We start from the raw sequence: 11999 nt of genomic DNA on the forward strand, positions 1-11999 counted from the left end.
CAATACGGACATTAGTACGATGTCGGACCTAGAGTTCAGAATCATGACTTTAAAGATACTAGCTGGGCTTGAAAAAAGCGTAGAAGTTATTAGAGAAACCCTTTCTGGAGAAATAAAAGAACTAAAATCTAACCAAGTTGAAATCAAAAAGGCTATTGATGAGGTGCAATAAAAAATGGGGGCACTAATTGCTAGGATAAATGAGGCAGAAGAGAGAATCAGTGATAGAGAAGACCAAATGATGGAAAATAAAGAGGCTGAGAAAAAGAGAGATAAACAACTACAGGATCACGAGGGCAGAATTCGAGAGATAAGTGATACGATAAGATGAAACAACATTAGAATAATTGGGATCCCAGAAGAAGAAGAAAGAGAGAGAGGGGCAGAAGATATATTGGAGCAAACTATAGCAGAGAACTTCCCTAATGTGAGGGAGGAAACAGGCATCAAAATCCAGGAGGCACAGAGAACCCCTCTCAAAATCAATAATAATAGGTCAACACCCCGACATCTAATAGTAAAACTTACGAGTCTCAGAGACAAAGAGAAAATCCTGAAAGCAGCTCGGGAGAAGAGATCTGTAACCTAAAATGGTAGAAATATTAGATTGGCAACAGACCTATCCACAGAGACCTGGCAGGCCAGAAAGGACTGGCAAGATATCTTCAGAGCACTAAACGAGAAAAATATGCAGCCAAGAATACTATATCCAGCTAGGCTGTCATTGAAAATAGAAGGAGAGATCAAAACCTTCCAGGACAAACAAAAACTAAAGGAATTTGCAAACACGAAACCAGCCCTCCAAGAAATATTGAAAGGGGTCCTCTAAGCAAAGAGAGAGCCTAAAAGCAACATAGATCAGAAAGGAACAGAGACAATATACAGTAACAGTCACCTTACAGGCAATACAATGGCACTAAATTCATACCTTTCAATAGTTACCCTGAATGTAAATGGGCTAAATGCCCCAATCAAAAGACACAGGCTATCAGATTGGATTAAAGAACAAGACCGATCGATATGCTGTCTGCAAGAGACTCATTTTAGACCCAAAGACACCCCCAGATTGAAAGTGAGGGGGTGGAAAACCATTGACCATGCTAATGGACACCAAAAGAAAGCTGGGGTGGCAATCCTTATATCAGACAAACTAGATTTTAAAACAAAGACTGTAATAAGAGATGAGGAAGGACACTATATCCTACTTAAAGGGTCTATCCAACAAGAAGATCTAACAATTGTAAATATCTATGCCCCTAACATGGGAGCAGCCAATTATATAAGGCAATTAATAACAAAAGCGAAGAAACACATTGACAACAATACAATAATAGTGGGGGACTTTAACACCCCCCTGACTGAAATGGACAGATCATTTAAGCAAAAGATCAACAAGGAAATAAAGACTTTAAATGACACACTGGACCAAATGGACTTCACAGACATATTCAGAACATTCCGTCCCAAAGCAACGGAATACACATTCGTCTCTAGTGCCCATGGAACATTCTCCAGAATTGATCACATCCTAGGTCACAAATCAGGTCTCAACCGGTACCAAAAGATTGGGATCATTCCCTGCATGTTTTCAGACCACAATGCTTTGAAACTAGAACTCGATCACAAGAGGAAAGTCGGAAAGAACTCAAATACATGGAGGCTAAGGAGCATCCTACTAAAGAATGAATGGGTCAACCAGGAAATTAAAGGAGAATTAAAAAAAATTCATGGAAACCAATGAAAATGAAAACACAACTGTTCAAAATCTTTGGGATACAGCAAAGGCAGTCCTGAGAGGAAAGTATATAGCAATACAAGCCTTTCTCAAGAAACAAGAAAAGTCTCAAATACACAACCTAACCCGACACCTAAAGGAGCTGGAGGAAGAACAGCAAATAAAGCCTAAACCCAGCAGGAGAAGAGAAATAATAAAGAGCAGAGCAGAAATCAATGAACTAGAAACCAAAAGAACAGTGGAACAGATCAACGAAACTAGGAGCTGGTTCTTTGAAAGAATTAAAAAGATTGATAAACCCCTGGCCAGGCTTATCAAAAAGAAAAGAGAAAGGACCCAAATCAACAAAATCATGAATGAAAGAGGAGAGATCACAACCAACACCAAAGAAATACAAACAATTATAAGAACATATTATGAGCAACTCTATGCCAGCAAATTAGATAACCTGGAAGAAATGGGTGCATTCCTAGAGATGTATCAACTACCAAAATTGAACCAGGAAGAAATAGAAAACCTGGACAGACCTATAGCCACTAAGGAAATTGAAGTAGTCATCAAAAATCTCCCAAGAAACAAAAGCCCGGGGCCAGATGGCTTCCCAGGGGAGTTCTATCAGACATTTCAAGAAGAATTAATACCTATTCTCCTGAAACTGTTCCAAAAAATAGAAATGGAAGGAAAACTTCCAAACTCATTTTATGAGGCCACCATTACCTTGAACCCCAAACCAGACAAAGACCCCATCAAAAAGGAGAATTACAGACCAATAGCCTTGATGAACATGGATGCAAACATTCTCACCAAAATACTAGCCAATAGGATCCAACAGTACATTAAAAGGATTATTCACCATGACCAAGTGGGATTTATCCCTGGGCTGCAAGGCTGGTTCAACATCCGCAAATCAATCAATGTGATACAATACATTAACAAAAGAAAGAACAAGAATCGTATGATCCTCTCCATAGATGCAGAAAAAGCATTTGACAAAGTACAGCATCCTTTCTTGATCAAAACTCTTCAGAGTATAGGGATAGAGGGTACATACCTCAATATCATAAAAGCCATCTATGAAAAACCCACAGCGAATATCATTCTTAATGGGGAAAAGCTGAGAGCTTTTCCCCTAAGGTCAGGAACGCGCCAGGGATGTCCACTATCACCACTGCTATACAACATAGTATTAGAAGTCCTAGCCACAGCAATCAGACAACAAAAAGAAATCAAAGGCATCCAAATCGGCAAGGAGGAAGTCAAACTCTCACTCTTTGCAGATGATATGATACTGTATGTGGAAAACCCAAAAGACTCCACCCCAAAACTGCTAGAACTCATACAGGAATTCAGTAAGGTAGCAGGATATAAAATCAATGCACAGAAATCAGTGGCATTCCTATACACCAACAACAAGACAGAAGAGAGACAAATCAAGGAGTCGATCCCATTTACAATTGCACCCAAAACCATAAGATACCTAGGAATAAATTTAACCAAAGAGGCAAAGGATCTGTACTCAGAAAACTATAAAATACTCATGAAAGAAATTGAAGAAGACACAAAGAAATGGAAAAATGTTCCACGTTCATGGATTGGGAGAACCAACATTGTGAAGATGTCAGTGCTACCTAGAGCAATCTACACATTCAATGCAATCCCCATCAAAATACCATCCACTTTTTTCAAGGAAATGGAACCAATAATCCTAAAATTTGTATGGAACCAGAAGAGACCCCGAATAGCCAGAGGAATGTTGAAAAAGAAAAGCAAAGCTGGCGGCATCACAATTCCGGACTTCCAGCTCTATTACAAAGCTGTCATCATCAAGACAGTATGGTACTGGCACAAAAACAGACACATAGATCAATGGAATAGAATCGAGAGCCCAGAAATGGATCCTCAACTCTATGGTCAACTTATCTTTGACAAAGCAGGAAAGAATGTCCAATGGCAAAAAGACAGTCTCTTCAACAAATGGTGTTGGGAAAATTGGACAGCCACATGCAGAAGAATGAAACTGGACCATTTCCTTACACCACACACACAAATAGACTCCAAATGGTTGAAAGACCTAAACGTGAGACAGGAGTCCATCAACATCCTAAAGGAGAACACAGGCAGCAACCTCTTTGACCTCAGCTGCAGCAACTTCTTCCTAGAAACATCACCAAAGGCAAGGGAAGCAAGGGCAAAAATGAACTATTGGAATTTCATCAAGATAAAAAGCTTTTGCACAGCAAAAGAAACAGTCCACAAAACCAAAAGACAACCGACAGAATGGGAGAAAATATTTGCAAATGACATATCAGATAAAGGGCTAGTATCCAAAATCTATAAAGAACTTATCAAACTCAACACCCAAAGAACAAATAATCCAATCAAGAAATGGGCAGAAGACATGAACAGACATTTTTCCAAAGAAGACATCCAAATGGCCAACAGACACATGAACAAGTGCTCAACATCGCTCGGCATCAGGGAAATCCAAATCAAAATCTCAATGAGATACCACCTCACACCAGTCAGAATGGCTAAAATGAACAAGTCAGGAAACGACAGATGTTGGCGGGGATGTGGAGAAAGGGGAACCCTCCTACACTGTTGGTGGGAATGCAAGCTGGTGCAACCACTCTGGAAAACAGTATGGAGGTTCCTCAAACAGTTGAAAATAGAGCTACCATATGATCCAGCAATTGCATTACTGGGTATTTACCCCAAAGATACAAATGTAGGGATCCGAAGGGGTACATGCACCCCAATGTTTATAGCAGCAATGTCCACAATAGCCAAACTGTGGAAAGAGCCAAGATGTCCATCGACAGATGAATGGATAAAGAAGAAGTGGTATATATACACAATGGAATATTATGCAGCCATCAAAAGGAATGAGATCTTGCCATTTGCAATGATGTGGATGGAACTGGAGGGTGTTATGCTGAGTGAAATAAGTCAATCAGAGAAAGACATGTATTATATGACCTCATTGATATGAGGAATTCTTAATCTCAGGAAACAAACTGAGTGTTCCTGGAGTGGTGGGGGGTGGGAGGGATGGGGTGGCTGGGTGATAGACATTGGGGAGGGTATGTGCTATGGTGAGCGCTGTGAATTGTGCAAGACTGTTGAGTCGCAGATCTGTACTTCTGCGACAAATAATGCAACAATGTTAAGAAAAAAGAAAAAGAAGAAAATAGCAGGAGGGGAAGAATGAGGGGGAGTAAGTCAGAGGGGGAGACGAACCATGAGAGACGATGGACTCTGAAAAACAAACTGAGGGTTCTAGAGGGGAGGAGGGTGGGGGGATGGGTTAGCCTGGTGATGGGTATTCAAGGGGGCACATTCTGCATGGAGCACTCAGTGTTATGCACAAACAATGAATCATGGAACACTTCATCAAAAACTAATGATGTAATATATGGTGATTAACATAAAAATAAAAAAATAAAAATTTGAATAAAAAAAGAATAAAAAATAGCATAACTAAAGCCATAAAACTCCTACAAGAAAACAGGAGGAAACCTCCTTGACATGGGTCATGACCATGACTTTTTGGATATAACACCTAAAGTATAAGCAACAAATACAAAAGTAAATAAGTGGGACTGCATCAGAGTAAAAATCTTATGCACAGAGAAAGTAATTATCAAGAAAAGGAAAAGGCATCTTATGAAATACGAGAAAATATTTGCAAAGACATATCTGATAAGGTGTTAATATAAGGAACTCATACAACTCAATAGCTAAACCCCCATAATCTAATCAAAATGGGCAATGGATCTAAATAGGCTTTTTCCCAGAGAAGATATTCAAATGCCCAATAGGTCATGAAAACAGGCTCAATCTCCCTCATCACCAGGGAAATGCAAATCAAAACCACAGTGAGATATCTCATCACACATGTTAGAATGGCTAGTATCAAAAAGACAAGATATAAAGTTGGCGAGGATGGGGAGAAAAGGGAACCCTCATGCACTGTTGGTGGGAATGCAAACTGGTACAGCCACTGTGTAAAACAGTGGGGAGGTTCCTCAAAAAATTAAAAATAGAACTACCCTATGAGCCAGCGATTCCACTTCTGGGCATATATGCAAAGAAAGTGAAATCGCTATCTTGAAGAGATATCTGTACCTGCATGTTGGCTCCGGCATTATTCACATCAGCCAAGCCATGTAAACAACCCATGGCCTATCAGTGAATGAATGATAAAGAAAATATGATATTTTTCAACTGTAAAAATATTACTCAGCCATAAAAAAGAAGGAAACTACCTTTTGCAACAGCATGGATAAACCATAAGGGTATCAAGACAAATACTGTAGGATCTCACATGTGGAATTAAAACAAAACAAAACAAAACAAAACCGAACTCATGGAAATGAAAGACTGTTGGTTTCCAGAGGTAGGTGGGCAAAATGGATGAAGGTGTTCAAATAGTACAAACTTGCAGTTATGAGATAAATAAGTCCTAGGAGTTAATGTACAGCATGGTGACTGTAGTTAACACAACTCTGTTGTATTATCTGAAAGCTGGTAAGAGAGTAGCTCTTAGGAGTTTTCACCACAAGAAAAAAATTGTAACTACGTGAGGTGATGGATAGTAACTCAACTTACTTTGGTAATCACTTTGCAATATGTACATATATCACATCATTACGTTGCACACCTTAAACTTATTCAATATTATATGTCAATTATATCTCAATAAAACTAGAAAAAACATAGTACAAAGAAATTTCTCCCAAACTACTTAAAGAATAAGCAGCCCACAAAATGCCCCATCATCAGATTGCTTTCATGTACGTTACCCAAACATGGCGTTCGTAACTACCATCATCAGAATCGGGGGATCACCCTTGACACACCACTGTTGCTTAATCTCCAGACCTCATTCGCGTCTTCCCAGTTGTCCCTTATATACATCCTTCATAGCAAAAAGGACTCAAACTGAGGCCACATGTCACGTTTAGTGGCCACATCTCAGTGTCTTTCAGTTTAAAACAGCTCCTCTGTCTTACTTTGGCTCTCAGGACCTTAATGTTTTTGAAGCTCACAGGAGAGGGACTTTGTTCAGTGCCACTAATTTAATGCTTTCTTGTGATTAGATAAGGTTCTGAGTCTTTGCTAGAACCATCACTGAAGGATGCTGGGTTCTCCATTTGCATTCTACCAGGGGGAACATGATTCTTAACGTGTACTTTTACTGATGACATTGACTTGGATCATTTGATGAAGCCAGACTCCCTTGAATAGAAGTATTCTTTTCCCCTTTGTGATCAGTAAGAATGTTGTGGGCAGGAAGTATGTAAATATCCTATTTCTCATCAAGCATTCACCTACTGGTTTTAGCACTTATTGATGATTCTTGGCTAAGTGCTACTATGATGGTGGCCAAAGAGGGGCTGTTCCAGATATTTGCTTAATGAATGAATCTGCAGCTCACAGCCCAAGAGGTGGATGGGTGTGATCACATTCCCTTGTGCTATGGGGTCATAGGGAGAGGTGGTCTTTATCTTCACATGAAGCCAGGGCAGGGGTGGGAGAGATGATCCCTCTATAAACTCACTTGACTGCTTTTACCCCATCCCTGCCAGCAAGCTGAAGCCTGCAAGGATTCCTCCAAGACATTCAGCAGACCAAAACCTGATATGTGGAACAATTTGCAGTCTTTCAGGAATGCAATGGGGAGTCAGAGAAGAGTTTTAAACAGAGGAGTCATGTGTTTAAGTAAAAACAAAGTGAAACAAAACAAAAATTATAATCTTGGCCCCTACTTCCTTCCCTGAAATAAAATCTGACTCCACTCTGAGCCTACTCTCAGCCAGGTGCCCCAGAGGTATTGATCTGATAATGAGAGTCATACTAAAGTGTAAATGACTAACCAAGAGACAAACACCCTGGCTGCTGTGTGAACAGCTTGGAGTAGTGCAAAATTTTCAGCCAGGGAGATGAGTAAAAAGATCCAGGAAGGACATTCTGTTTGCTTCACTTTCCAGAAACCTAGACAGGAACCTTGTTTCCAAGCATGTGAGGATGCTAAATGTCAGAGAAAGAAAGGAAGGGGCTCCCAGCTCCTCAGAGGGTTCCTGAGGCTATGGACCACAGGGGCATCCTGTGCCCAACCCCCCATTCCCCAGCAAGGGTCGCTGACTTCTGCTCCAGATGCCCCATACCTTTGGTTTCCTTGAGCAGCTCTTCTGTGAACTTGACCACCTTGGCCACTTCCACCCATGGGAAGCCTTTGCCCACTGCAAAGATGATGCTTTCGTAGAGAGTATCCAGCAGAATGCTTCGGCGGGAGTCTCTCACTTCATCAAACTCCTCCCAGTTCAGCAGTCTCCGTAGATGCTCCCTACCTTTTGGTTTCTGCAGGGCATGATATGATGGATGGAGAGTAAGACTGAAGAATCAAGATGCCATCCTCACTGGGCAAACCACTACTGGGGTCTTCACAGGACTCCCCATCATCCTGAAGAGTGACCAGGAATGTGGGTATGCCTGAGCAGAATTATGCTTTCATTTCTGGACAGCTTTCCCTCCCCTCTCTGGGAATGTGCTCTTCTTTCTAGCACCGCTCCTTCCTCTGAGAGTTCTCATGCTAGTCACTGCAGCTTCCAGGTTTCTATGCCTCCAATAGGCTTCAAGTCCTGACTTATGGTCCCTCCTTCCTCTTCCCTAGAACAAAATTTGACTTCCATCTGAGTCTATTCTCAACTAGCTGCCCCAGAGGTATTGATCTGATATGAAATTCATGCTAAAGTGTAAATGACTGCAAAGAAGCTTGGTAAGGCTATGCTTTTGAGAAGGACTATGTCTTACTTGGTGAAAATTCAGGCACTTTAGCAGACCAGCATGGGAAGTTTGATCAGAGTCTTAACTATAAAACCCCAACTCACCTGAGTGTTTGGCCCTTCCAGAAAAGTTTTTATAGAATGTTAACAGATGTAGGAGAAGCAAGTGCCTTTTAGGGAGGGGGTAAGACAAGGTGTGGCATGAAGTGGAGACCCACCAAAAATGGGAGTGTTGTTTCTCTGGGGTGAGGGGAGGCTCTGGCTGGGGGAACTCTTGTAGGGGAACTCATGACAGAATTGCTGCCAGGGGCGTCCAGAGCCCTGTCCTCATCCCCCAGAGACTCCTCTCTCACCACCTGACCCAGGCAGCCCCTCCCTGCAGTGCTCACAGATTCCCAGGTTGGTGTCTGAGGGGACAGCTGGCTAGGAGATCTAGAGCAGCTGGTGAAAGCACATGCCCTAGGGTGGGGAGGGAGGCCCCATCAAGAAAGCCTTTGCCTGGTGCCTGCCCATCAGCTCATGGCTGCAGGTAAGAAGCTGATCTGTGCATATAGTCACATGGAGTCCTCTTGCTTGAGCTCTACAGCAGTGCCTTGCCACCCCTCTGTGGACAGCCCTGCTCTGGAAGCAGCTTGCAGAGAGCTCCAGGCCCTGCTGTTGGGTCCTCATTATTATATAGCCACCCCCACCACCACCCTTGCTCATGCCTTTCAGCCTCAGAATTGGCTCTGAGAAGTCAACAAAATCTGCCCCCACCCTGCATTAAAGCAACAACCCTCTTCCCCCCGCCCCACCCCACAACCACACACACACACAACCACACACGTTGGCATACAAGCCCAAAGGGCTCACAGGGCCCTGAGGTTCTCTGGTGAGAGGGGGCATCCCATGGTGACCAGCCCCAGGGACCTCCCTGGTCCTCCTCAGAGTAGAGGAAGGCACAGTGTCTTTGTGCTCATCTCCTTCGCTCCAGTCAGGCTCTGTCCCTGTAGGAGGAAACAATCTCCAAGCTCCAAAGGCTGCTAAGCCTTTGGCCTGGCATTCCAGCTGGCACACATCGACTGGGGGCCTCACAGGTGGTGTGTTGGGAAAGGAGTCATGTCCAAGGTGTCTATCTGAGGAAGCACCATCGAGGGGCCACTTCTCACACACACCTCACCGTTACACCAATCTAAGCAAACTCCTTTTAAAAGCTGTCTTTTCTCTTCACCTGAAATTGAAAGACTTTTTTTACTCCCTGGGGTGTTAAGAGTGCCATGGCCCCCATATCCAGTTGCTAGGAGACCTAGCCTGGACTCAGTTTCTGGAACCCTGGGGGTGAGTGTGCCAGCTTTGTGAGGTCATGAAGACCTGCTTCAAGGTGGCTTTTTCCAGGCTTCTTTCCTCCTGGCCGCTCCTCTCCACTGGGCTCCGGGTCTCATATCCCCACACCTGCTTCAGGGTCCTTGATCCTTTTCCTACAACATCCAACCTCTCCTTCATAAGATGTGAGTTTTCTCACGCTTTACTGTGAACACTCAATGAATGTCCCCCATCCTACATCTCCTTTAACCCAAGCCCCACTTCCCTCCTTCCTTTCACGGTCAAGGATTTGTCACCATGAAAAGACTGGCCTCCAGTTGCTGTCTTCATGTCCTCGTGGACTTTCCTCTAACCAAGATCTGGTTTCAGATTCATTCTTCTTCCCTGGCCAGTAGCATCTGTGACTCCCAGTTTCCTGCATCCTGACTTCACTTCAGGGTGCAGAAAACAGTTCTGTGGGGGTGTCCTCTAGCTCAGCGCTCAAGCACCCACATACTGAGATGAGTAGGGATCGAGTCTCTTCTCTTGGGGTTGGTAGCTGAGCTGTCTGATCATAGGGCTGCCTCCACTGGTACCTTCCCAGGCCTCCTTGTATTTTTCGGTTTGGGCCTTTCTGGCCAGAAGTGAGAGCTCCCAGGTTATAGCTCTTCCTTGTGTGGGGGAAGAAGTAAGAGCTCCCAAGCTTCCAGCATCTGCCATTTTAACCACCCAAAGGCATTATTCTTGTCAGACCCATGGCTCCATCAAGCTGCTTCTGTGACCCACCCTTGCTACCCTCATGGACATATTACTTCAGGGCCCTTGCTACCTTTCCTGCCATGAGGAAGAACTTGGTTAGGGCCACTTAGTTCCACTCCTGCAGATTACTAGAGACAAAGGGACGGGGAGGGGTGCCCTTCCTTCCCATGAGGCCCTCGGGCTCCTCGGGCAGCTCATGCCAACTTACCCATTCTCTTTTCAGCAACCCTCACACTCTTGTTTATCTCCTGGAGGGTGTCCTTTTGCAACGTGTGGTTGCTTCGTCATGGATCTCTTTCCATCCTCGTCACCCTTGGCTGAAGCTTCTTGGCTTCTTTTTATTTCATCTCATTTCATTTTATTTCTTTTTTTGGTTTTATTTAAATTCAAGTTAGTTAACATATAGTGTATTATTAATTTCAAGATAGAATTTAGGAATTCATCAATTGCATATAATACCCAGTGCTCAATTACATCAAGTGCCCTCCTTAATGCCCATCACCCAATTACCCCATCCCTCCACCCTCCATAAGCTGCTTTCTCCTGAATGATCTCTCTCTTCACCCTTCCCCTCTCTGCCTTCTCTGAAGACTTCTTTGCCTCTATTTGTTCTTTACATGTTGGTGTTGTCCATTGCTCTATCTTTACCCTCTTATCCTTCTAAGCCATATATTCTTTTTAAAAACTCTAGATTGTAGGGTGCCTGGGTGGCTCAGTTGGTTAAGCGACTGCCTTCGGCTCAGGTCATGATCCTGGAGTCCCGGGATTGAGTCCCACATCGGGCTCCCTGCTCAGCAGGGAGTCTGCTTCTCCCTCTGACTCTCTTCCCTCTCATGCTCTCTATCTCTCATTCTCTCTCTCTCTCAAATAAATAAATAAAATCTTTAAAAAAAATAAAAAATAAAAAAATAAAAAAAATCTTAAAGAAAAAAACTCTAGTATTGTAGCACTTAACACAAGATCTACCCTCAATACATTTTTAAGTGCACAACACAGTCTTGTTAACTACAGGCAGTATGTTGTATGGTAGGTCTCTAGAACTTATCCACTTTGTGTAACTGAAACATTATGCCCATTGATGAGCAACCCTCCATGCTCCTCTCCTTTTAGCCCCAGCAACCACCATTCTACATGCCTCTAGGTGGTGACTGTATGAGAGTGACTACTTTAGATATCTCATATAAGCAGAACCATATGGTATTTGCCCTTTTGTGACTGGCTTCTTTCACTCAGCATAAAGTCCTCAATGTTCACAGGTCATGTATTCTTGAGGGATTTTTTTTTTCCTGTTACATGACTTTAATGTCTATCCATAGCAAATGACCTCCAAATTTATGCATTGAATGTGTCCACTATCCTCTGTCCCCAGCTTGGGGTGTGCTGATGTGCCATCTCTTCCCAGAGAAAGGATGACTGGGGAGCTCTGCTACTTGGTA

General features: G+C 43.0%; 1 protein-coding gene across 1 annotated transcript in view; it reads right to left on the reverse strand.

Moving 5' to 3' along the window:
- The window catches only part of CUNH8orf74 (chromosome unknown C8orf74 homolog), a 43174-nt gene extending 33347 nt beyond the window's left edge, over nt 1-9827 (reverse strand). The window contains exons 1-2 of the mRNA XM_025873993.2: nt 9734-9827; nt 7906-8098 (exon numbers count right to left, since the gene is read on the reverse strand). Of these exons, the coding sequence (XP_025729778.1) occupies nt 7906-8098; nt 9734-9790 (250 nt within the window). The 5' untranslated portion in view covers nt 9791-9827. The remainder of the gene's footprint in view (nt 1-7905; nt 8099-9733) is intronic.
- Between the last annotated feature and the right edge of the window lie 2172 nt (nt 9828-11999).

Source organism: Callorhinus ursinus, unplaced genomic scaffold (assembly GCF_003265705.2).
Source record: "Callorhinus ursinus isolate GAN/ISIS: 27379988/994484 unplaced genomic scaffold, GSC_fseal_2.0 scaffold4, whole genome shotgun sequence".
In the NCBI taxonomy this organism is placed as follows: Eukaryota; Metazoa; Chordata; class Mammalia; order Carnivora; family Otariidae; genus Callorhinus; species Callorhinus ursinus.